The following is a 27,513-nucleotide window of genomic DNA, read 5'->3' as shown; positions in this document are numbered from 1 at the left end:
GACCTGCCTGGGAAGGTCCGGAAAGCTCCTGGGCTAAGCTAGTCCGTTTGTGGGGCTAGGCCTCAGGAGGAGTGGGGCGATGGAATAGAGCTGATTCTTGAGGACAGTGGGTGCCCTTATGGGGCCACTTAGCTGACTGTGACCATGGAGGGAAGCATCTGAGGACGCCTGGGTAGGCGGTCTGCCAGTGCTGCTAGCTTACTGGAGAAGTGATGTTGGCAAGAGATGGGAAGCGGGGGGTGGAGGAGAGAGGGCCTAGATATGCCAGTCTCCTGAATAACAGCAGCAGTGACTACAAGCTTTTGAGCCCGTCCTACGTGCCATGAACTCCGCTTAGTGCTGTCCATATGTGGTTGCTTGTGATTGTTACAGTCAGTGATCCTGAGAAGATACCTTACAAGTGAGATTCAGTTGTTTTACAGGAAAAAGGCACAGAATAGTTAACATGCTCAAAATCCCAGTTGGCAAGAGGTGGAGGTGGGATTTGAATGCAGGTTTTGGATTATTTCGAGCAGTGGTTTGCAAATTTGGGTGAGCAATGAAAATCACCTGGAGAGTTAATGAATGCGATCCAGGCTCATTGAAGTAAGACATTTCCCCCAGGTGCTCTGATAATGACCAAAGTTTGAAAACCAGTGTCTTAAAGGAAAGTGAAGGGACTTTAAAACTTCAGCATTAACTGCTGTGTTATACCCTCCATAAATTAAGGGAAGCAGGGAGGTGGGGGTGAGGAGATAGAAGGGAGGATATGGGCTGAATGACCCCCCCCTCCCCCTTTGTCTGAGCTCCATGGCACCTTAGGTCGCGGGGCTAGTAAAGCCCTCATCATAATACACTATGCTATAGCCAGCTGTGTATATTGTCCCCCACATGCCCACATCGGCCACTGTGGGCTCTTGAGGGACAGGGAGTCCCTCATTCTTGAGAACAGAGACTTATCCATGCCTGCATCCCCACTACTTGCCATCTTGTACGTGTTCATAAACTTTGTTGCTAGAATCAGCATTTCAGAGATGGAGAGGGGCCAAATGGTTGTCAAGGTTCTTTTTGCACCTAATTTTTGAATCTCTTCTATAAGAGTTTCTTCAAACTTGGCTTGAACCACTGCAGGGATGAGTGACTCATTGCTCCTTTAGCCATTCTGTTCCGTTCTAACAGCACTGAGTGTTCGCAAGCTCTCCTTTATTCTGAGTCACTGTAGCTTTCACCACCTGTATTGCTCCCAGCCCTTGGAGACACACAAAATAGATCTAATTACACTTCCAGTGTTCGAAGACAGGGCCTTTGTGTTTAAGGATTTTCTTTTCTAAAGGCTAAAACATCTCCAGTTTCTTTGGGCGTTCTCATACAAGGGTTTTCAGCTCTTTCATGCAGGTCATAGTTCTCTGAAAAATAACATATTTTTGCTTCCTTTTCAAAGAAGGATGCCCACACCACATACAGTGTTACAGACATGCTGCAACCAGTTCATTATAGAGTGGTAGCATTGCTCCCTTTTTCTAGACTCCCTACATCTATTAATGGCAGCATCAAACACCTTACTTTTTAAAAAAAATGACTATAGTATTAAATTGAACTTAAAGTCACTGAAAACTTTTAAGATTTTGTGTGCACTGCTCCTAAGCCACTTCTCTCCCCTTCCTGCACTTGTGCAATTGGTTTATTTGACTTAGACTTGGGGCCGTTCTTTGACTTTGTCAAATTTATCCCTGGATTTTTAAAAGCCAGCACACCATGGTCTATTTGGATACAGTTAATTCATCTAGCACATCTGCCGACCCTTCCAGCTTCATGTCATTCATGAACAAAAGAGCTATTTTAGAGAAGTTCATGACATTTGGAGAGCAAGAACTTCCTCTTCTTTGGGAAGAGTCTTTTCTAGAAGCCATAACTGCTGATGCTTTAACCCTTAGAGTGACAAGCATGACTGCCTTCATCTCTCTTCCTTCCATGGTATTCATGAAAAAAGAAGCCACACCCACCCCTCCAGAGAGGTGGAATAGTTTGGGAAGGTGCTGCAGACATTCTTTCCTCATCCCTGTGGCTGTGCCATACGGACACTGTTGGTGATTCATGGGCGCCATTGAGGAAATACTTTCTGTTCAGTCCAGGTCACCATGCTGTAAGAATGGAGTTGGTCTAGAGGCAAATATTGAGTGCGCTAGCACAGTTACATCCAACAGAGGGCTTAGTGGTGAGAATGGAATGTAGTGGCATCATGGAAGGACCAACCCAGAGGCACCTGCCTTGGAGAAATAGCAACAGGCTCTCCTCTGGAAACTGTCACCATCATCAGTCCAACTATTCACTTCATCCCCAGTATTGTTCAAGGCTTGTGGAAAAGCCAAAATCATATAAGAAACGGTTGATCTTCTGTTCATGTCAGTTCATGATTGCTGTTGGGTGGTTTGTTGATGCCTCGTTTCGTGTTTCAACCTTTTTGATTATGGGTGGTGTTCTCAGGGTATCAGTTTGAACCATTTTAATTGTCATTTTTGTAGGTCAAAACCAGTCAAATATCAGCAATTTCATATGGTTCAACCCAGTAAGTAGTTGCTTGGCCTCTTCAGAAATCATCTTGGTTCACAGAAACTCTGTGTCTTAGAGTTGGAATGGATTTTGGGTGGTTATCTTCTACAACCCCACTTTAACTCTCTTCTGTGGCATTCTGGCAAGTGAAATATCCCCTATTATTCCACCGTCATCTTGCTGAATGCACTTGGTCCTTTATCTGGTATGTGTAACTTTTAAAATGTTTGAAGGTAGCTCTCATGTCCTTACCCAGCTCTCTCCAGTTTGGGCTGTGCGTAGCAGTTCCTTCAGCCATTCTGCATGTGACATGCTTTTGGACCTCTTACCATCTGATTCTTCTCCTTTGGATATGTCTACCTCATTAATGCCCCTCCTAATACATGGCACTGTTCTCTGAACCAGAACCCTAGGTTTTGTGGTCAGTGATAAGAAGAGGTGGGACTTTTGACTTCTTTTTATTTGTGATTTTTTGGGGGTTGGTGGGGATAGTGAGAGGTTGTGCTTAAGTGCCACAATTTACATTTGGCCCTTAAATTAAATTTTGCTTTTGCCTGCTCACATCTTTGGGGCCCTAATTCTGATGACTAAAGAGTTAGCTGTTCCTTTCAGCTTTAGTCCATTACAACATCCAGACAGTATGTCATGAATTTTCTCAGCCAAGTCATTTATCAGAATGCTGAGCAGGTCTAGGCTCTGCTGTAAGCCACTGGAGAACCCCAGACAGGACAAGGAAACTGAAGTCCACGGTGAAGCTCATGATGAAGGTCAGGAAATTGCCTATGGAAGGGCTGGTCTGAGACACAACTGTGGAAGTAGGTGGAGCTTTCCTTCAGGCCCCACCTCTTCCCCTTAAGCATCCTTCTCCCCAATCCCAGCCTGTCCCCTGTGTCCTCCCCTGCCCATGGTGGCAGACTTCCTCAACCTGTGACTGCGTGTTTCCATCCTTCCTTCTCACATGTCCCTGTGCCACTGTCTTTGAAGAAAGATCTGAAGCTTGGCTTCCTGATGACCTCACACACAGGGCAGTGAAATGACCGAGGAGCCTGAGTGCAGCTCGTATTCAGATTTGCATTTTAATGAGGGGAGTTGCTTAATAACCCCAAGAAATGACCCAGGAAAGGAAAAGCTTCATATTTTAGTAGAATCTGGGGATGGAGATTGAGGAGGGGGAGATGGTGGCCATTTATGTCAAAGGTTTCCCCAGGGCAACCTTAAATCATGCTACACCAGAATCATAAATGAAGTTGAATTAATGTCCAGACACTATTTTCTGCTCCTGACTTCTCCAAGACACGTCCCCTCCCTTCTCCACCAGCACTGAATTAGACCGGGTAGCTAGTGTCATAGTTACCATCCGGCCTGCAGAATCCACCTGCTGGCTTAGAATCCACATTTCACCACTTATTAAGCAGTGGGATTTTGGCTCTAGGTCTTGGTTTCCTTACCTGTAAAGTCAACATTATAGCAATGACTTTCCCATAGAGCTTCATTTAATGGCATGACACATAGCCATGCCTTATATATAGCAAACAGTCAATAGATATTAGCTACTGTTAGAATTCTTTTTACCAAATTAACTGAATTTCCTCTCTTTTAAGCGCTTAAAATGCTAAGATGTGTATTTCTTCTTTCCCCTTCTCTCTTTTCCAAGTTCCCAGTCACCTTGCAGACACGATGGTTACCTGTGGCTTCTCTTTCTGTCAGGCCCCACCCCCTACCATCTTCACCATCTCCTTACTTCCTCCAGAAACATAGCGTGCATGTCTCCATTACCTTCTGATTTTATGTAATTACTCTTTTTAAAAGTCCTTGTGGCTTCATAAAAATTCAACGTTGGCACTTGGCACTTACAGCAATTAGTGACATTTCATTTCTCTACTTCAGTATGGAAAAAGAGATGATATGTGTGGATTTTACAGGGGGAGAAAAGTTACCCTGAAAGTGAATGAGAGAAAAGTCTTGGCAGAGATAACTTGCTTTTCCGCCCCCCCCCGAATCTCTCTCTCTCTCTCTTTTTTTTTTTCCCATGAGTGACTTCTTTCCTCCCCTGAAATACTTTCCCCAATTACCCAGCCAAAATGAAGGAAGGAAGGAGGATTAAAAACCATCCGAGAGGGTGGGATATTATAGGTTTGAGGGGGACACAGTACTAGCTTAAATGATGGAGGCCTTCAGCTTCTGGCCTGGTTCCTGAACATTGCATCTTCCTTTTGCCTGTTTCAGTAAGTGTTTTCTATTCTCTGTATTAGTCATTTTCATGACAGGCTTCATGATGGCCACAGCCACTTACAAATGACTATGCTTTCGTAGCCATTTCCATTCTCCTGAGCTGCAAAAGCAGCTATCTCCATAGGGATTTTCCCAAAGGGTATAACACAAGTTTAGAGGGCCATACGTATATTTTGCATATAATCTACATATGATTTGCAGTCTGTTCTAAAGCAGTTTCAACTTTGCATGTCTTACCTACTGATGATCTTTTTCTCTTCTTGTTCTTGTATGTACCCTGAGAACCTGTGCACCACAGATAGATAGGCACAAGAAGGGTGGCACATAGCACTAGAAAGAGTGAAGAGAAGGGTAAAAAATATACGACATCTTCGTGGGATCCAGAATGGTCCCTGAATCCAGCTAGGGTAGCACTTTGACAGTGTGTGACATCTACATAGGAAACATCTCAGTTGCTTTCTAATTTTTATAATTATTTTTTAAAAGGCATTGTAGTTCCGTAAGAATTCTGTATTGAAAATTCTCAATATCCTGACTATCAAAGGCTCTTCCGAGCTCACTTCCTGTTCCATACCCTCCATTAGGTGAACTTTCATGGAGCTGGCTTTTGAATCTTCATTCAAGATCTTTTCAAATTCAGAGCTGATGGTGGGATTGATTTGGAAAGATGTGGTCCCCTTTGCTTCCCTGAGCCCCCTATTCCAGCCCATATCTTGTCTTTGAGCAGCCCTGAACATCAGGTTCAGATTAAATGCCAAACTGCAGACCCAGCCAGGTGCTAGTCCCAAGGCTGGCTGTGTGGTCTGGGGGGCTGCGGCTGACCCTCTGTTTCTGAAATTGACAAGAAGGGTGATCTTCATCCCCTCCCCCACCCTGCTTTCCTCATCAACCACATACATAACACACAGCCAGCATAGATCGCTTTTCCTTCCTTGCTAATTATATCCTTCTCGGTTAAGATTTTTTTTGAGCATTATTTTTCTGTATCTATATTGGAAAGCCATATAGTTCCTTTTTCTTTTTGAATGTAAAATTTTACTTTAATGTTGAATATGCATGTTAAAAAAAAAGAACCTCCAGGATATCTTAATATCCCCCATCCCGCCCAAGTTAAGACTCAGTGCTCTGGCCCCTTTTTCTTTGAGGATTCATTCACTTACATGGGCACAAACCCTCTCTTCCATGAAGTGGAGGTGATACACTTTTATATTTGTCCCGACTTTCTTGCAGACCTTAGTCCTATACTGTTAAATGCACCTTAGACATTTTGCTTGAGCTATTCTTCTGTTTCTTCAACTTATCATGCCTAAAACAGAACTCATTATCGCCCTCATCCCAAACCCATCTCCCAACTCCATCCCACCTTCCTATTTCTGACAGTGCTTCACTCAGTCTCCCATCCGTTCTTCCCCCGAAGCATCTCATAGGTCACCCAAAGCCTGTTGAATCCTCTTTTCCCCTTTTCCTTCCTGCTGCCACGATACTAGTTTAGGCCCTCTGCCTATGACAGATCTTTCTGCCTCTCTTTTCCCTCTAATCCATCCTGTCCACACCACTGCCAAAGCAATCTTCCTCAACATCATTTTCCCTGGGTCATTCTCCTGCACACAAGCCCTCAGGGTCTCCCATCAGCTGCAAGATCAAGTCCCTTTTCCTTAGCCTGGAAACTCAAGGCCTTCACACAATGGTTCCATACTTTGATCCTTAAGATCACCTTTCACTTCTTCCTCAGATGAACCGTTTGTATGTGTTCATTGTTATTCATACAGCATGCATTACGTACCTACCATGTGCCTGGCAGTGTCCTAGTTGTTCCAGAAGGTTGACATGAAAGTCCTTATAAATGCAGTTGGTGGTCTTGGGAGGTAGTGGTGTTAACCTGAAACGTCCTCCATCCCTCTTAATCCTATACCATCTTCCAAGGCATATTGTAAATCCCACTTTCTTCCAGAAACCTCTGCTGCACACCCAGGGCCCTCCTCACTGTCCTACAGTCCTTATTGTCTGAATTAATCATTTGACACTTACCAGTTACCCATCATTCATTCCTCATTCACTCAGCAAATACATACAGAGCACCTACTGTGTGTCAGGCACTATGCTTCGTGTTGCCTCACACATCGGTATATTTTTATAGCGTAAACAAAAAAAACAATAACCCTTATATAGTCCTTACCATGTACAGGCACTGCTTTACATATATTCATTTATTTACTCCTCAAAACAACCTGTGAATTTGGCATGATAATTATCCAAATTTTACAGATGGGAAGTCAAGGCACAGAGATGTTTAGCAACTTTCCTAGGGTCACAAACTAGAAAGGAACAAAGGTGGGATTCAAATCTGGCTCCGAAGTCCTTGATCTTATCCCCTACCCTTCACTGTCAGGTACCACTATATATATATCATATGTATGTTTGTGTAAATATAAACACACACGCACACCTTCCCAACTAGGCTCTAAACTCTTCGCGGTTGACAGCTATGTACCATATACTTGTTTGCATCCCACCCACTACCTTATGCAGCCTTTACACATAGTAGGTACTTGAATCATTTGTTTGATTGATTCTTGTTTCTTCCATTCACTTTTGGGGGGACCTGAGGTCTTTTTGCAGCAAGTAGGAGGGTTTTGGGGTGGAAGGGGAGAGAAACAGAATTTTGGAATAGACCTAGACCCTCTGGAATTCCTGGTTTCCAGTTCTCAACTCTGCAGGCTTAGGGGGTAAGCTCATGAGAGTGCAAAACTTCCCTCCTCAAAAAGCAAAATAAAATTCAAACCATATTATGTCTACACGGTTTCTCCCCTCTCTCATGTTATTTCCTGTTATACTTGTTTATGTCTGTTTTGCTTTGTTGCCTACAAGACCAAAGTTTGGACATCAGGATCTCAGATTTGCATTCCTGTCCTGATATTTCTATTTAAGATTTTCTATAAGTTGAAGAATATGTACATTTTATTTGAGTCACAATACTGCAACTACACGCGTAGCTTAATAAAACCTGACAAGTGCATATTTACATTTTAAAACACAGGTGGTGGATATTTGCATTTTAAAAGGATTCTTCCTTTTACAAAAGTTTCCACTGCAGGGTTCCATTATATATCCGATTCCGCTTAGTGCATTTATCGTACAGTTTAATTTACCAAAATTTGATTTATATGTCACTCTAAAGGGGTAGGTCTCAAGTTCTAGTGAGACTATTTAAAATTCAGATCTTTCCCCAACTCCTCCCCAAGAGTCTAATTCATTAGGACTTGGGTGGGGCTCAGGCTCCTCACTGTTGATAAGTATCCCCAGGCGGTCCATGCAGCTTGTCAGTGAAATGTGTTTTGGGAAACACAGCTTCAAAGAAACACAGGTAATACATAAATGGGCCCAACTGTAGGGGCTTCTCCAGGGCTTTGAACACCCTCTGAATACCAAGTGTCCTGTTTCCTCTTCATTTAGCAAATGTTTGTTGACTCTTCTGCCTCTCTTCTACTCATACCTCCCAGCTGCCAGACATCTTTAATTGCAGGTATGAAAATGTTCGTCCTTTCATTTAAAAAATGAAAGGACAGTTATCTCAATAAAGGCCCCAGCTTTATTGAGATAGCTGACATATAACATTGTATAAATTTGAAGTATATAATGTGTTGATTAGATACACTCATCTGAAACACCTTCATTTCATCACATAGTTACAAACTAAAACCATTTCCTTTTTATGGTGAAGACATTTAAGGTCTACTCTCTGAGCGTTTACATTTCAAGTACACAATATAGTACTATTGTCCTTTTATTTTTAACCTCCCTTTTGCTCTTAGGGATCTCTTTGGATCTTCCTTATCCTCATTGCTTAATGCTAACAACCCTCCTGTGAATTCACACACCTATTCTGTTCCCGTTCCCCCTTCGCGTTCACCACCTACCTGCCCCAGACCCTCCCTCTTAGTGTGCTTGATCTGGATGCTGAAGGCTTTGGCTTGGTCCAGAAATAGCAGGCGTTTTATGAATAGTTACTTCTGCTGAGGTTTCCCTCAGTCACACCTAGTGCCTTTGTTCTTTCTTCTTCTTATCCCCTCCCATAAAATACCAAAACTTAATTTTTTAAATAAAACAAATGATGAGAATGACTTGCTTTGGCATGATTCCCTTCCTCCACGAGTATTAATATCCTAGGCCTTGGGAGATGAATGCCAGAAATGTACATTTAAAATATGATAATAGAGCTTCCCTGGTGGCGCAGTGGTTGAGAGTCCGCCTGCCGATGCAGGGGACGCGGGTTCGCGCCCCGGTCCGGGAAGATCCCACGTGCCGCGGAGCGGCTGGGCCCGTGAGCCATGGCCGCTGAGCCTGCGCGTCCGGAGCCTGTGCTCCGCAACGGAGGGAAGCCACAACAGTGAGAGGCCCGCGTACCGCAATAAATAAATAAAGTATGATAATAGTTTAATGAAATTTGTTTAGAAAAAATGACATTTATGGCACATGTATCTATGTATTTAATATATCATTGATGTTTAAAAAGTCAGTTGCCTTTTTTGTCTTTGATTACTTCTCTAAATCTCTAGTTATCTCCAAAAACATTTACAGATTTCCATTCTTTAGAGATTTTTCTCCTTTATTAATCTCCTATATCCCTGAATTTTACTCTGGGTAAAGTTGAGATCACTCTGGGGTGATCTCCAAGTAACTCCGGTAGTAATAAAAGCAACGGAAGAGCAAATAGCCATCACGGCTGACTACTGGTTGGAAATCTTTTCTTTTAATAGATGTATCAGGGCTTATGCTTCCCTTGAAGTAATGAGCTCTTAAGAGCCTTGTTTGACTTCCACAAGAACATAGTGAGAGGTTCTGCTACTTGTTTATTGGGCCTCCGTGTACCTTCTTTAATCCATTCAGTGCTTCGCTAGGCCTCTGTGATCAAAGGTGAGGGACTTTCTAGGAAAAGTTGGCGGTGGAGGAGGGACAGAGGTAAGGGATGTGGTTGTCACTGGGTGAAGACAAGGATCATATGGAGATAGTTTCAGATTGTCTAATTAACTCTTGAACGACTCAATTTTTAAAAAAATATTTATCATTTATTTATTTATTTAGGCTGTGCTGGGTCTTAGTTGCAGCATACGGGATCTTTAGTTGCAGCATGTGGACTAATTAGTTACGGCATGCAAACTCTTAGTTGTGGCATGCATGCGGGATCTAGTTCCCCGACCAGGGATTATACCTGGGCCCCCTGCATTGGGAGCGTGGAGCCTTACTCACTGGACCACCAGGGAAGTCCTGCAGGAACTCATTTTGTATGTTCAGTGTGGTCCAATTTTTGTAGAAGTGACTACCGTATCTAGGGGGAAAGAAAAGTTGGATGGTAATCTCTGGATGTGGGATTACAGCTGATATTTTTTCTTTTTTCTTTTCTGAATTTTCCAAGTTTCTACAGTGACCATGTATTATTATTAAAAACAATTTAAAAGAAAGAAAGAAACCTACTTTGCCCGGCACCTGGGGTCTCTTTCCTAAGGGACCTAATCTTTAATAGATTTATCTCAAGTCCTACCTATTGCATAGAAACAATGGTGAAAGGAGAGTTCTCATGATGTGGCCAAGAGGTTCAGCAAACAAAAGACTGACCTTGAACTGAAGGGCCCCGGGACGTTCTGCCCTGCATTTCAGTGCTCGTTGCATGCTCCTCAGTCAGTATGTGTGGATATGACCCTGCCACTCCTTCCACTCAAGAATTAAGAGAAGATTGCCTGGCATTTGGGATTCTAACTTTGTCTTCTTTCTTTTATCCTTCCCCCCCCTCCCCCCACTCCTCTTCTCCTCTCTCTTCCTTCCTCAAGGCCTCTCCCACCTCATGCTGAGTGAACAAGGTAGGTGCTCTGTGCTTGTGGTGCTGCAGCTGCCTGAAGTGCTTGCCTTCGTGCCTCTGGCTGGTCGCTCAGAGCCTCATCATCCCTGGCAGGCCATTTGCTGCCTGTCTCTCCTGCCATGGGCCAGGCTGGCAGCAGGGCCTTCCTGCAGTGGGGGGCACCTTTCCCAATGCATCATGGTTTCCCGCCCCCATCACCCCCTTGGCTTCTCCATTGTGCACCATCATTTGTCATCCTGGGCACTGGCTCTGCAGGGCTGCCTCCGAGAGAGAAGCATGAAACAAGCCATGACGGTGTCGATAATGGGGGTGAATGAAGCTAATTTCAGAGCAACAGAGCGGTTAACTTCTTCCCTAAGCCCCATGCTGGGGCCCCAGGTTGGGGGAGAGGAGCTGGGCTTCTCTGAATTTCACTCAGAGTAAAGGTTTGCATATTGTCTTCCCCTCCTTCCCACTGTCCATTGTAATGACATTTAGCCCCAGCCCCCAATGGTCAAAGGGAACCCTTGGGGGTTTGACTGTTTTCAGTTTTGTATAAAAGCAAAAACCACCGAAAGAACATGCTAATGTCCTCATGGCAGGATTCTAACTCATTATACACCCTGAAGAAAACTGCATATAAAGATCTGTAAATTCAGCATCTGCAACCTAAAATATTCAATTATGCAGGAAATGAACTGTGCAGGAAATTCAGCTCAGCTAAGCACAGGGTGGGCTGTGAATGAAGTCTTTTTCTCCTAAATAAAAATTTTCCATATTATCAGCCTAAATCAGGATTCAAGAACTGAGCCTACTTAAAATTGTCTTTTTCTTCACGGTTCAATTGCTGCTATTGTGTTTCTTCTGCACTTTGGAATGATTGCAAGATGGGTCTACCTGCCACGCCCTGACACCAAAAGACTGTACTTTAATTTCTCTTGTCTTTTTCAAAATACACATGGGACTCAGTGCCTTTTTTTGGAGGGCCAAAGAAAAGGGAAAGGAGAGGTATTTCCGTGTTCTGCTGTCTTTTCTTGATCTTTTAAGTAGGGTGGGGCAGCACGGAAGGACATCCCCCCACCACACACACACACACACACACACACACACACACACCCATTTCCTTACACTGGATCCATCAGACAGTGTTGCCATAAAGGAGAGTATATGATCAGATCAAGGAAAAACCCAGGTCTGAGGGAAGTTTGCTTATGGTGTCCAGGTAGCTGCGGAGGTGGGCAGTTGAGGGCATCCTGACTTGATAAGGCAGGACAAGGAGGAAGCACACTTTACCAACAGAATTGTATCCTCCAGACCTGAGCCAGGATCCATGATGTGGACTCTGGACATTTCAATGAACACATGGTCTGGTATAGGAGTAGATGTCAAAGAACAAAGCTGGACAGAGGGGATCAGGTGTTTTCCAGTGTTAGATGGCGCTCTGGAAGAGGTTGGGATGAAGTCTCTCTATTCTTGTAGGTGAGTGAGAGAAGTTATCCCCCTACAGCACGTTACTATGCAGTGAATATGAGTAGGGGGTGCTCTTTATGTCGACTTAGTATCCAGGTAGTTTGAGAGAGTTATGCATATCTCTACAGAGTGGTAAGACCCAAGCCCTATGAATTGCTGGAATTCAGTGGCTTGACCTTGATAACAAGTTCTACCAGAAAAAGCAGGCCCTCAGAGTCCTGATGACAAGATGCTCTTCTACATTCTCTCATCTTATGCTCTCAGGTGCCCTTTTGGAGTTTTAGCTTTTACAGTGGCTTGGAAGTCTTGAGTGTATCATATGGCTGATGTCATAGCATAGAGTCTAGGTAGATGAGATAGGCTGGTGGAGACTTCTTTAATCTTGATTCAGTTTATTTCAGACCCACTGATGAAGCAGATGCATTTCAGAGGGCTAAATCCCAACATTGGTATGAAAAGCGTTTGGAGAACCTGTATTGTATACCCTTCCCACTTTTCCGCCTACTACTCAACTTCTCTTGGGCACTCAACATTGAAGTGTACATGAGTAGAGAATTCAGACATACTATGTACACATGCTCTGGGGGGTAAGTCAGGAATCTTCTAGAAAAAGAGTCTTTAGACAGTCAAATAATGACAGACACGGATATTGTGAATCCCTCTTTAGAGAGGTTTTCAAAAAAGGATACAGAATTCTTCTGGGTGGTCAGTGTCACTAAGATTTGAAGGTGCAATTTGCTGTTTAATTTGTTTTTAAGAAGGTCCTTTAACCCCATTCCTCCTCCTCTCATTCTTTTCCATTTCCCACCCTTTGTCTGTTCTTGCCCTTGTGATGATTACCTAAAAAGCCAATACTCCTTTCCTTTTCTTTATTCCTTCAACATGAAAGAAAGAGATTTCTGTCTGGTTCTTGCTGAATCTCCAGAATTTGTTTTTGATGCCCATAAATATGTATGGAAACACTTATGTATGTTGTGCGTGTACCACCTATACATGTATGTCATACTCTTGATCCTCACGACTCATATTAATGTTGAGAAAATACAGGAGAACTTAGATTCTCTGAAACTTTCCCTAAACAGTTTTACATTGGTTAAGTGTGTGCAATTTCACATACATGTGACTATGCGGTGCTTTTGCATGCAGATTTGGTCATGTTTCTAAGGATGGGACTGAGAAGAAGCTAATGGGATAAAGCTTAAACGTGAAGCTGATGGAAGCAGCCTTGCTGGTCACACTGTTTAAGCAAAACATTGTGCATTTGTTTGGTGCTGCCTTCTCAAGATTGTACTGCTGTTGCCATTACTATTGTGGGTTTTGTTATGTGTGTGACATTTCTTTGTGTGTCTGCAGTGTGCTGATGTTTTACTCTCCCTGCTCTCTCTCTCTCTTGCCGCCTCCATGGTGGACACCATGCTTCGTCTACATAACTGGACGTTCCTTTCTGTAGGTAGAAGTAAAGGTAGAGATCATTTTCTTTTTATCATTATAACTATCAATCTGCCTTCTGAAATATTCATGTATACAAGGGGAATTGTTGATTCTGATGAATATAGTCCAGATTTTAACAGTGTTTTTAACAAAAACTAAAAAAAAAAAAAAAAAAAAAAGCCAATGCTACCATTTTCCTTCAATGTACTTCATACTCGGTGGTTGGGGATTGTTCTGAGTTGTCATGCGTCCCTCTAGATCCAGGATAAGCCTTACCCATTATGGTGTGCTGTTTCTAGCAGGAATGGGGGCTTCTGAAAGTGGTTGTGCAGTGTTGGGAAGATATATTTTACTTAAATCAGGGTATTCTAATATCCCCTCCAGTAAATGTATTGAAGGGACAGGAAAGATGTGAAATGAAGTGCCAATGTTTCATCACTTGGGAATAACTGAATTCAGGGAGGGAAGGATGATAGATGAGAAAGGGGAGAGGATTGGTGAATAGCTTGACATTTTATTTAATGTGAAATTTGGGGGATATTTATTGCTCTTTTATCTTCTGTGTTACATGTTCTGTATTTTGGGGAGTGGAAGTCTTCTGATTGGGGGTGACGAGCTGAGAATGGTGGGACTGGAGGTGTGGAAGAACATAGGAATGACAGTGCATTACGTCATAAGGAAAAAGTGGAGAAAGAGACAACACTGGATTTTAATTTACCAAGTCCGCCTTTTGCTGGGTAGCCTGGGAAAAGGAGAGGTGCTGAGCAGATGCACTAGCTCTGATGTTCTGACATGCCTTTCAGTGCTTCACACCTTTGGGTACCACAGCTCACTCATCCATCCCTAATCAAAGCCGTCAGTGACCTGAGCCTGGAGGACCTGCCTCACCAGCTCAAATTGGATTAGCTGTTCAGGACTGAAGGGAGAGGTGAATTAATAAATTATAAACATGTATTTGCATTTGGTTCTCCCCTTTTCCTCCCTAACTCTCCAGCCCCTATCTCTGTGAAGCCATGTGCCTCTGTTTCCTGTAAAGATTGGCAAATAACAGAAATAGGAAATGTGAATTCTGGCATGAAGATGTTGAAGAAACATGGGGCTGGCAAGAAATTGAAAATGTTGATTTGATGACTAGTCTGTGAACTGGCCATCTCTCATCTGAATGTCATGCCTTTCTTGATTTTTAAAAAGTTATGTATGGTTACCTTGAAGTAGTTCAGTCCTGTCACTTTGGGGTTAATTGATTGCCTATTCCTTTTATGCTAATCACAGGGGTGGGGTTCATTCTCAGAGATCTGTCATGGGGAGCTCTTACCCTGTTATGAGCTTGAGACCTTTTGAAAGGAGGTGGGAAAGGGGGACAAGGAAGAAGAATAACGATTGAAAGGGTACATACATCTGGCTGCCCCCTCCACTTCTCTACTTACTGTATTCAATCAGAGGCTTCTAGTGATCTCTTCATAGGCAAAGTCACCAGTCTTTGCCCAGGACACAACCCTTCTGAGGCATGTGGCACTGTGTCACTTGTCCCTTCTCCCACTGGCTTCTATGAGAACACAGAAGGGTCAGTCTCCCCTGCCCCCCACTCCAACCCCTGAACCTCTCTCCTTTTCTGTCCCTAATCCCTTAAAACATCCCATAAGATAGAGGTCTGTAGTGTTTTTAGATTTTGCGCATGGGTATCTTATTTTCTTCCTCCGGTCACTGCTACTAACACTGATTGATCATTTCCTATGTGGCAGCCATCGTGCCATGTGCTTTATATGCCTTATCACACGAAATCATCACAACTGTCTTGTGAGGTAGATGATAGTGTTATCCTTGCTCTATGGACAAGTAGATCAAGGCTCAGAGAATTAAAGAACTTAAGTCAGACGGCTACTAAGTAAAAATGAAACTCAGAATCTGAGCACCTAACCACTCCTCTATACTGCCTCTCTTGGGTCCAGGGATGACATCCATGGATATGCCTCCCACCTACCTCCCTGGCACTGACCTGGCTCAAGTTCCAACCTGCCACTTTGCATTCTCCATAACACATGTCCAAATAACTGTACCGTCACTTCAATATTTAAAGTCAACCTTCGCACCATCTGGCCACAAACCCGCTTTGGGAATTGGGCTGCTCCCCACTACTAGATTGCAAGTATGTTGAAGACAAACGTATTCATTTTTTAATGCCCAGATGGGTCAAGCATAGGAGGTTATACCAAGAAGGGACTCAAAACCTCTACTCCTTCTTATCCTGCTGTCAGTCATCTTCCTAAAAGGGAAAATAAAGCAAAATTAAAATTAAATCGGATCATGTAGCCAATCTGCTCAAAAGCTCTGGAAGGGTTTTTGTATAATTGTCAACATGCCTTCTCCACTTTGTTTTCTACAATAACTTAGCCTACTCTGCACTATCACCCTCACCAGGCCCCTTGTCTCGACCTAAAGTCAACAGCTCACTCTGCCTGAATCCACACTATGGTTTCCTGCCTCAGGCTTTTCCTCAAGCTCTTATCCTCCTTCTTGTATGTGCTTGGAACACCCTTCTCCCCCTTATCACCCTTTAAGGCTCAAGCTTCCTAGGTGCGCCAGACTTTGTGTGTCTGTTGTTATAAAGTACCCAGGCCAAACTGCCCTAAATCAGACTTATTCGTGTGTTTCAATCACCCCAGTCCCTAAAGAACCTTGCACCCATACTGCATATAGCTCAGTACTTTGTCCAGAGTTGTACACCAACCTGTGCCCCTTATCACTACCCTCATCACCCCAACCAACTGAGCAAAGGAGCCCCAGTGGGTCATGGAGTGAGGCCAGATGTTCTGGCTCCAGTCCCCTCCTCGCTCAGGCCTTCTCTTGGCTCTGTGTGTGCAAGTGACAGAGGGAAATGGTCGTAGATTACATCAGAGTAAAGGTGAGAAAGTCTTTGGATATATTCTTAGGAGCTTGTCAGAGAAAAGAATGCCTCAGATTTTGTCATTCTTTTAAAGCTGAGCGATGAAACGGTAAACGTGTAGTGGAAAGAATTGTGAAGTTAAATCTACAAAACTGAGCAGGATGTTTAGGCTATAACGTCGCCATAGTGCAGCCACGGTGCAGCCCAATGACCTCCTATAATCGCCACATACAGGAGCTCATTGGGCTGCACTGGGCCCAAAGCAAACATGACTTTAACTGGAAGTAGCTGACCGAAGGAGTTCTTCAGCAATCAGTCTTGGTCAGCCCTTTTGACTTGATTTTGACTGCCTTTGTTTAAGTATTTAGAGTGTGTTTTGGCCTCCATCGCCCTTTTCTTGTCAGTTTGGGGATTGACAATCCTGGCTGAGATTACCAAATACCTTCCATTCAAATGAACTTGGAATAGGTGTTGCAGACTCAAATGCCTACAGGGGCTTGACAAGTATTATTAAGGAGCAGCTCTTGTAGTAAGCAAAGTCCTAGTGTAAGATCAACAGTAGGGAGTGGTACAGATTGTGGCAAACTGGAAAGCACAAATCGAGTCAAGGGCAGCAGCCTCTACTTTGCTCCAGCGGATTGCTGCCATGCAAGAATGCATGCCCAGTGTCACCAGAGCCTCAAGATAAGCCAGAGTCGATTTTATAAAAATGTCAGCCCATGGCATCTTTCTTTCTCTCTATTTATATGTATACATACACACATACACACACTCACATGAGCCAAATGATTTGGCCCATGAACCACCAGCTTTTGGCCTTTGGCTTGAGGAGAAAAGAGGAGTAAGATATTCCTCCAGGGTTTCTCGCTGAATGTCAATAGCAGGCAGCGTGCTTGATTAATTTCCGCTTTGCCCACAGCAGTGGTCAGGGCACCGGGAATATCTCCTACCCTTAGCACTACTGCCAGGGAGCCTGATCCATGTGTTGGTTGAAGTTAGTTTTGTAGAGGGGAGTGGGCATGGGTGGAGAGGGTATGGAGAATGCCCAGAATGACCAAGAAGAGAGGTCACTGAGGTCACCTTCAACGATTGCCAAGAGCCAGCACAATTTGTAAATAGTAAGGATGGCTAGGGGGCATGTAATTCCTTTTTCCTTTTGCTCTGCAGAACTTTTTATCTACTAGACTAGATAGTGTTGACCCTGTTTACTTTAATCCATCAGATTTTAGAGACCCCCTTCCAATTTATATGTATTTTTCCCCTGTAGATTTGATCAGTGGCCTTTTAATGATGAACTAACTAGTCAACACTGGCCAAACTGGAAAGAGATAATTAAGCTACGTGAACTTGAACATGATTTCATGTAGATTATATTTTGCTGGTAATAACATTAAAAAAGCTCATTTTGGGAGTTGAGGCCTCTCTTGTCCCTGCTAGGACTTAAGAGCCCTGCAAATAAGTTACTGCTTTGATAGCCAACTGTTTATGCAAATTAGTAAATGCAATGCCAGCTACTAATTATGAAAATAAACTCATCTGTGCCCTATAAATATCTAATTATAATAAAATAGGGGCAATATTATATTTCCATCTCTTGCCTCATCTGTTTCTCATCCACCACTGATTTGTTCTCTCGACAATGAATAACATCGTTTTGTTTTTAAAAGAAGCCTATTTTCCATGTTTTTAAAATTTTCTTCTAATGTTTTAAAAGTCTGCAGGGGGAAAATAGGTTTATTTTAAACACAAGAAGTAAAATTGCTTGATTTTAGCAACTCTGTGTTTTTGACAGTGATATCTAAAAATGGTGCTTTAAAATAAAATGAAAAATGTTTTTTCTCCCCTGTTTAGAAATTTTCATTGGACACTGAAGAAATTTTTTAAAAACAGGTGTTTCTTGGAGCATTTTTTAAAATGTGTAAATGTGAACAGTAGATTTATTAGTAAAATGAACAATGGATCAATGGGATGTTTCAATTAAGTTCCAATGGCATTATATATAAAGGAAAATATTTCTCAGATTTCTAACCAATACGTCTATTTCCTCCTTCTCAATTATCTATTTGGATTTGATATTTACACACAGATTTCGTTTCTGTGTGTATATATCATAAAACACTTTCTCCTCCAAGGTGAATGGTGACCTATGTACGTGTATAGACTTTTGCTTACCAAGGCAAGTTGGTTAATCTTAGAGGACGTATAATTTTCAACTTTGATAACATCTACAGGATGTTTTATTAAATTGTATTATCTTTATGAAACATCTCATTTATAAACAATTCAAGCAAAATGCATTTCCTTATGTGCTTAAGTTTGTCTATGCCGTGGTGTGTTTTTCAGGTATGTGGGGCAGTGTATATACATCCGGGTATAGGTATACAATTTGTCCGAATACTTATTAATAGGTTTATACTGATTGAGTATGTTATTACACGTAGCTTTCATTTGTAGAGTACTAAAAATAATTCATTCCAGTGTGATATACATCTGAATTTAGCAGATTGTGTACTTTAACGCTTGAAAAGCAATGGTTATTCAGCATTCAAAAAATATTGACAGAGAGCCAACAACGGGCCAGGCCACTTGCTAGGTATTAAGTACACAGGGCTGACCCAGGAAATATGGGCCTGTCCTCTGACATCTTACTAACAGTCAGTAGAGTCTGAAAATGGTTTTCAAATGTCACAACCACTTCTCCTTCTAAAGCCTTACATAAATTCTGTTTTCAACTTATTATTATATGTGTAGTCTTAAGATGATTTTATTTATTTTAAAGGGAAACTGTCAGGTAACAATTCAGTTAGTTGGCTCCCCACCTTTTAACTTCTCAGAATCAGAAAAGAGAACTTGCTTTGTATGTGGAAATGTTGGGCATTTTTCATTTATTTATTTGTTTATCTTTATTGAAGGACAGCCTACATAGTGTAAATAAAGCATATGAAATCCATACTCTTAAGTGTACAGCTTAAATAGTTTTTAACCTTTATACACCCATGTTAAATACCATCCAGACTGAGATATACAATGTGTCCATCATCCCATAAGGCTCTGTCCTGCCACTTTCTGTCACTTATTTTTTTTTTTTTTTGTGGTACGCGGGCCTCTCACCGTTGTGGCCTCTCCCGTTGCGGAGCATAGGCTCCGGACGCGCAGGCTCAGCGGCCATGGCTCACGGGCCCAGCCGCTCCGTGACATGTGGGAGCTTCCCGGACCGGGGCACGAACCCGTGTCCCCTGCATTAGCAGGCGGATTCTCAACCACTGCGCCACCAGGGAAGCCCTCTATCACTTATTTTTAATAAATATATTTTATTCCCCCTACTTCCTTTAAAACTGTGTGATTCTATGTAGTAATCAGCAGGCAGTCTCCAGATTGCTTTAATTTTCATTGAGAAAGATTAACCTTGCAAGACAATGAGGCATTGTGGTTTTCACTGTGGGTAAATAGAGGCAGAAATGTTGCCCTCTGGTGAGGTGGAGCTTTGCCCGGTTTTTGATGATACTCAGTTTTCCCTCTGCACAAAGAGAATATCTAATGGATATCATTGGGTTTTCCTCTTTTTTTTTGAAGGCATTTAGTGGTGAATAGAGCAGCAGGGGTAGAAAAGACCATATGCTTTGTAAAAAGCCAGACGAATAGCACTTTGTGATGGACGTCTGATTTTAACAGTGACACATCTTTCATTAAAATTTACATATAAAGTAAGGGCAGTCACAGTGACATGAAAGCTAATGCAACTTGCACCTCTTGACATAAGAACAATCACAAGAAACTGGAGATCCCAGATGGCAGCTTGGCCTTTGCCATCCTTTTAATAAGCTACTAACTGCTAATTATTTCACTCTTTTGGGCAAGTTAATTTACTGTTGACTCTTAAAGAGATACTGCTCTTTTCTCCCCCCACACCTCAGAAAACAGCTCCTTTCACTTGGAGCTGTGACAAGTGCTTCCGTGCAGGTTGGAAACTTTCCAGCCAGTTGGAACAATGATGGCAAGCACTGGTGTGGAAAATGTCACTGAGTAAACAATATTTTCTTGGGTCTTTTGAATATAGCGCATTTAAAAAATTCATTTGGCTAAGGATCCATTGTGTGTGCTTGTGTATGTATAAGTGTGGAACAGCGATAGTTCAAGCAGCCAACACAGAGAGAAGATCTGAAATTTGGAGCCCATTTAAAAGTGAAAGAACAGCTGCCTTTTAAATGGCTGCTAATTCTGACAATTAATGCTGTTTTGTGAGTGTGTGATTTTCTGTGATAGCCGTTAGGAGGGATGATGGTGTGTAATAGCTCATTTCCTAAGCTTTATGGTAATGTTGCATAGCAAAGACCAGAGAACTGAAAGAGAACCAGGTCCCCACACGCTCTGGAGCCCTTTTAAATGAAAAGCCAGCAAAGTATGCTTTTTTCTGTACTTCGACTTCCTTATGATGATTTTATATTTTAGCCAGACCCAGATTATTGAATGAATGATGTGCAAGTGGGCTTGGATGCATCGGGAGTGAGTGTTTGGAAAAGAACCTTGTTTGCAACAAGCTGTCTGACAATCAAAATATTTACTTAAAGATAAGCTAATGACTGTTTCTTGCAAATGCTGGCAGATCCATTATTAAAATGAGAGTCAGTACTTTGGCTTGATACTATCCAAAAATAAATATCAAACCTCAAATACTAGTGTGTGTGTGTGTGTGTGTGTGTGTGTGTGTCTGTGTGTGTCTGTGTGTGTCTGTGTGTGTGTGTGTGTGTATTACACTTCTCCCTAAACAAAATAAAATGTGTATCAAACAACAAAGGTAGGAAAACCTCCCAACCCACTTTCTTGAAATATTTAAACTGAACTTAGTATGTTACTATAACCAGTTGCTCCTAGTTGCTGCTAAGAATCACTGAATGGCTTAAAATATGCATCGAAAAAAACATATTCTTGAATTATTGGTGACATCTCTGAACATGAACTTAATAATGTGAATTTCACGGTCTAATATCATATCTATAGTGACTGGCATGTTACATAGTTGATGGGAGGACTGTGAAATGCAATCAATACTAACCATTTGCTTATTGTTTAAGTCTAGAGGAACTGGAGATGTTTTAAAATGTTATATTTCTTTAAAACTAATCACCTGATTTCAAAATAGCCCCAAGGAAAAACACAAGTGTGTGTGATTTGGGAGAAATTTTGTCATCTTTCAGAATCTGATATTATATAGTGTGTTAATCCAGGTTGCTATTTTCAGAAAGAATTTTGACAAGTGCTAATAATATTTCAAGAAAAAAAGTACAGGAAAAATAAATTCTTAAAACACACATATAAAACAAAATTAAACAGATTTTTTGACCTTAGGACTTCTCAGATTCTTTGTTAAGACAATGCAAATTTTGAATCTCTAGGAAAGAAAATGTCGTTTTCAAAGTTATGCAAATTTATTTGACGTGAAATTCTTTTTTGTAATTTACATTTTGGATGAGATAGCTAGAATTAAAACTAGTTTTCCAGTTGAAAAACTTTGGACAAGATAATTCTAAAGTCCCTTCTGAGTCTAAAATTAAAAACCTTAATGTCTCTAAATTTTGAAAGAGGCTTTTGGATTGCCTTCACTCAAGAATCCTTTTTAACTACATTTTCTGTTTGATTGGGAATAGTTTTTTGGATGGGTTAGTTTCAATAGAAAAATTACTGCTTCCTGGTAAAGTGCATAACACAGATGTTAAAACAACTGTGGTTTTAAAGACTCTAGTCTTCTTAAAGTACTCCCAGTTTGTATTACCTAAGTACTATAATAGATATCCGTATAGTGTGTGTAAACAATGCTTCTGATAATGGCCTGCTTAACTCTAGGAAAAGCTGATCTCAGCATAAGATGGGAAAATTACTAGGAACCTTATTAAGTCTTATTTGCTTTGAAATTTGGAGCAGGTTAAGAGTCACCATGGTTATTTCTCTACTGTATAGCTAAGGTCATTCATCTTATCACTCTGAGAGTTTGGCTATCAATGGCTTGTTTTTTTCCAGACAGTAAACATGTAGGTGAAAGAAATTCTTTCTGGTAAGAATTACTTGTATTTTATTTAGAAATCATTGACTCAGCTAAGGATTTTGTGGCTCTCTCATTGCAAGCCTGAGGACTTTGTCCTATTTATGTGCTGCCCGTTCAGTATGAAGTGGCTGCCATTGATCCATCTGTAGTAGACCGTTTGCCTGGGGCTGTTAATCTGGCCTTGGAGATGGAGTTTGCTGAGCCAGCCATAATCGCCCTCATTTCCCCAAGTGACCAATAATGGGCATTTACCGATGCATTGGCCAAAACTGTTATAGGTGAGATTCCCAGTTTTAAACTAATTGATCCATGTGGCAGTTGAGCCTGGAACACCAGATATCCAGGTGTGAGTAATTCTAATGCATGTCAGAACTATAGAGTAGAAAGAGCACTGAGGTAAATGTCAGGAGAGCTAGTTCAGGGTGCTGAGGAAGAAAACAGTTGATTAAAACACTGATGTTAATGCTTGACACTTAAGTTATATGAACTCATTAAGCCTCATATCCTAATAAGTAAAATGGGAACAATAATATTACCTACTTGGGAGGACACTGAGACAATGTATAGAAAAGGCTTATGCCAGAGCTCGGATCTCACATAAATAAATATTAGTTATCATAAAGATTAATAATAAGCATTAGTTATCATCGTCATAAATACATCTTGTCAGCATACCATCGGCCTGGGAACTTTGAACAAATTAATTAATCTTTCTGATCTTCTAGTCTTTAGCCGTGAAATGCCTACTTGGTGGCTTCGTTCTGGGTAATAATTGATATCATGCAGGTCAAAGTGCTGTGCAAATTAAAACGGCACTATACAACATTAAGGAATTAGTAATCCATGAGAATACAAGCCTCACAAAATCAGGGGCAGCATCTGTGTTGTTTGTCGTGGTATATTCAGTGCCTATAACAGTGCCTGCCTCAGAGTGGAAATGACTTAGTCAATATTTGTTGAATGGGCAGGCAGTAAGAATCACCAAAGTTAGTAACGCTTAGCAGAGTTCAGTACCACGGACAGCTCCAAGCGCCTCCTCGATATTACTGCACTTTCAGCAGGAGGATTTGGGGCACCTCCATTGCAAACGGGAACCATTGGCCTCTTCCTTTAGAGCCACCCGTAACAGGAAAAAAAAAAAAAAAAAGTAATCCTGTTAAAGCCTGATTGTTCCTTAAGTCTTCAGTGGATGTGCTTGCTCTTTTTCTGTGCATAAAGAGCTATGGGATTTCCTTATGTTACCTGATAAAACTGTAAGGGTGACAAAGAAAACAAAAACATTTAGCTTACAGCTACTTTTTTAAGAGCCGCTTTGCTTCCCCAAATCTTAGAAGGATGTAATTTCAGAGCTGAAAGGGAACTGAAAACTCCTTTAGTCCGTCCTACTGTCACTTTGTGGACGACAAAACATATGCTGAGAGGGCATAAGTGCGCTGTGTGTGTTGCTCCATTGACAGTGTGTGCAATCGGTGTGTGGGATCGGACCCGGACTTCCTGACTCCTAGTGCTATTTTCTTTCCCCTCCCACGAAGTTGCCTCAAGTTTTCTTAGTCATCTTCGCTGCATGAGTAGCATTTGCTATAGATCATTCACAGGCGGCTGAGATCATTATCGATAATGTCATGTAAGAAAGATTCTGGAGATACCGGAGTGCATGCCTTCTAAGCAAGGCTGTCTCTTAAATTACTCGACTGCCCTAAGAACTGATGCAACCCTAGCTTTTGAAGTTGTCAGTAAATTGCTCTGACTCAGGATTTAATAATGCTTTGTACCACTTATGGACTTGCCCTGTCGACTGCTTTGTCTTGGCTGAAGTAAGATGGTGACACCAGTTGACTTAAAAAAGCTTTTACACCCTTTTTTTTTTTTTTTCCTTTTTACTGTTCCCAGGTTGACAGTCTATAACAGAGTGGATGCCTGTGAGGAAATCCACTTAGGACTAACTTTCAAGCTGTTACTTAATAGTTTTTCCACTTCCTTTCTTCCTTAAGAATAGTTTAGTAATTTTACTTAGGATTTTTTTTAACTAAAAAGGAAAATTCATTTTTCTCAAGCCAATATCATTTCTTTGTTTTCTTTTAAAAATGAAGTTTCTCCTTCAGTGTTAGCCATGTGTCTGATAGGTTAAGTTTAGTAGCCTTCCATGAGGCAACTTTGGGAGATGTTGATCAGTGCATGAAATCAGCTCTTAAATTGTCACGTAATTGCCTTCCTTCAGACTGTTTTGATCACAAGGGCTCTCAAGTGTCAAAGTCATTTGGAGAACTAGATAAATAAAATGCATGAGCACTAGGCTTTTTTTTTCCAGGAGAGAATAAATGTGTTTTCTACTATGTGCTTCAGCTTTGATAGTGATTTGTTAAAAGGCAAAAAGAAAGGCAATGATATTAAATATTTACAAGAGTGATTTAGTCGTATTATCTGTGCTCTGCATCTTTGTTTAATAGTGAAATCAGCTAATGTTGAAATAAATGCCATTAAACCAGTGGTAGTGTGAAGGTCACTGCCTCGGCAAGGTTAAAGTAATTGGTGGAGAGTAATGATTTTTGTCAACTTTCCAGATCCCTTCCTGTCTTGGTCGGCTTCGCTCCAAAAATAATAAGAAAAAAATACATTTGAGAATTCACAGGCTCACTTTCTCTTTTGCATCCTGTATGCCCTTTCTGGCCAACCCAATAGCTGGAAGTCTTTTGTGCATTTTTTGTTTCATCCATTTAGTGGACAGAGACAGGCCAATTCTCCCTAGAGACGAGAGGTTGAATCTCCATTCACTGACTCTTCTGTCAGCTCTTGCTTGGCAGTTTGTTTTAGAGGTGAGGATCACTGCCTCTTCTTTCCTGGAAATGGTTTATCTTGTCTGAAATGATTCTTACATTTCTCTACCAATTCCTTTTTGACCTAAAGCCAAGGTTTTCTTTTCTACTTTCTCATTTCACTTTAAAGAAGAAATCTCTGAATGAATACATGGCATTATCCCCATTTACATCGACAAGAAACAGAAGTCCAAGGTTACAAAACTAGTTGCAAAACTACAGTTGACCTTTGAACAACATGGGTTTGAACTGTGGGATCCACTTATACGTGGATTTTTTTCAATAGTAAATACTGCAGTACTACAAGATCCATGGTTGGTTGAATCCATAGATAGGAAACAAACGATATAGAAGAACCATGTATATGGAGAGCTGACGTTAAGTTGTACACAGATTTTTTTTTTTTTTTTTTTTTTTGCTGTACGCGGGCCTCTCACTGTTGTGGCTTCTCCCGTTGCGGAGCACAGGCTCCGGACGCGCAGGCTCAGAGGCCATGGCTCACGGGCCCAGCCGCTCGGCGGCATGTGGGATCTTCCCGGACCGGGGCACGAACCCGCGTCCCCTGCATCGGCAGGCGGACTCTCAACCACTGCGCCACCAGGGAAGCCCGTACACAGATTTTTTACTCCACAAATGGTTGTGCCCCTAACCCCTGCATTATTTAAGGGTCAACTGTAGTAGTAGAACCAAGATAAACTTAGTTTTTTGGTTTTCTTTAAAATTTATTTTATTTATTTTTGGCTGCGTTTGGGTCTTCTTTGCTGCGCATGGGCTTTCTCTAGTTGCAGCGGGGGCTACTCTTCATTGCGGTGACTTCTCTTGTGGAGCACAGGCTCTAGGCACGTGGGCTTCAGTAGTTGTGGTTCACGGGCTCTAGAGTGCAGGCTCAGCAGTTGTGGCGCACGGGCTTAGTTGCTCCAGGGCACGTGGGACCCTCGTGGACCAGGGCTCGAACCCATGTCCCCTGCATTGGCAGGCAGACTCCCAACCACTGCGCCACCAGGGAAGCCCAAGATAAACTTAGTTTTGTCCGACCCCAAAGCCTAAGTTGATTCTGCGTTCCATACCATCACTTCAATTAATTTTCTTTTGTGTAAAATGGGGATAATGATACATTATAGTATATTTTTAATAATGTACATAAATAATATGATATATAGTGTATTATAAATAGTACATTACTTTTGGTAAAACTGACAAGTAAATGAACTAACATATGTTAAGCACATAACAAGAGGCCTGGCTCTTGCTACAATTTTAATAAATAATATGTTCCCTCCGCTCTTGACAGTAATAATAAAGTAAAATTGAATTTAACAAGCATTGAGTATAAGGGATACAGGAATACAAATCAGTCTTTGTTCTTAAGCAGCTCACAATATAGTAGGAGGAAAACATCTATATAATGAATTCCAAAAGCAATTCATATTTTTTTCTCTTGTCTTGGGCTTTGTCTGTACTAAATGCTACTTAAAATGTGAGAGCCTTTTTCTGGGGGCAAGTAGTTTCCTGTGGGGTTGTAATATTATACTGACATGGCTGTGGCATCTCCTGTGGCTTATTTCCTCACTATTCTGTGTTTACTTGTTACTAAAGTCCAGAGAGTGGTTTGGGAACAGGACAAAACAGAGAGGTACAGGGAAGTAATGGTATGTATTAGGGTAGGCTAACTGCTATAACAAATAATTCCCAAATCCCAGTGGCTTAATACTAGCAAAGTTTCTCACTCACATCACAGTTCAGTGCAAAGTAGTGGGTGGTGCAGGAGAGCTCTCTGCTCCACAGAGTCATTCATGCACCTGGGCACCTTCCCTCCTATGGCTTTGTCATTTTCTGGAACCTCATCCTTCACTGCATTCACCCGGCAGATGGAGAGAGATGGAATGATGGAGAGATGGAGAGATGAGAGAGAAAGAGAGGAACATGAAGGATTTTTTTTTAAAGGGTCAAGCCTGGAAGTAGTGTGTGCCACTTACTATCAGCCAGAACTCAATCACATGATCCCATCTAATTGCAAAAGAGGTTGGGAAGTGTAATTTAGCTGTGTGCCCAGGAGAAAAGGGAAAGGAGTTTGGTGGATACAATGGCAGTCCCTGCCCCAGTGGGTGAGTTGTGTTCTATTCTTACATCATCTGTGTCATGCCTGTTAACCTTCTTCAGTTTACCTTTGTTCAAACAAACAAACAAAACAAATTTTAAAAATGCCTCTGTGGTTTCTATGAGTTAGAGGGCCCCTGTCCATTCCCTTTTCTATAATATGCATATACATGATTTTTCTTTT

The 27,513-nt window shown here is 41.7% G+C and overlaps 1 protein-coding gene across 25 annotated transcripts in view; it reads left to right on the top strand.

Annotated features, from left to right (window-relative positions):
• Nucleotides 1-27,513, top strand: part of NRXN3 (neurexin 3) — a 1,710,573-nt gene that overhangs the window by 109,769 nt on the left and 1,573,291 nt on the right. For 24 of the 25 annotated variants that reach the window (XM_067027973.1, XM_067027953.1, XM_059057591.2 and 21 more), the window contains exon 4: nt 10,587-10,616. In XM_067027973.1, coding sequence (XP_066884074.1) covers nt 10,587-10,616 — 30 coding nt within the window. Of the gene's footprint in view, nt 1-10,586; nt 10,617-13,518; nt 13,527-27,513 lie in introns of those variants that run through there. The other variant, XM_067027970.1, reaches the window with a different exon arrangement.

This window comes from Kogia breviceps, chromosome 3, assembly GCF_026419965.1.
Source record: "Kogia breviceps isolate mKogBre1 chromosome 3, mKogBre1 haplotype 1, whole genome shotgun sequence".
Lineage (NCBI taxonomy): Eukaryota > Metazoa > Chordata > Mammalia > Artiodactyla > Physeteridae > Kogia > Kogia breviceps.
This window is presented reverse-complemented; position numbering and strand designations above follow the sequence as displayed.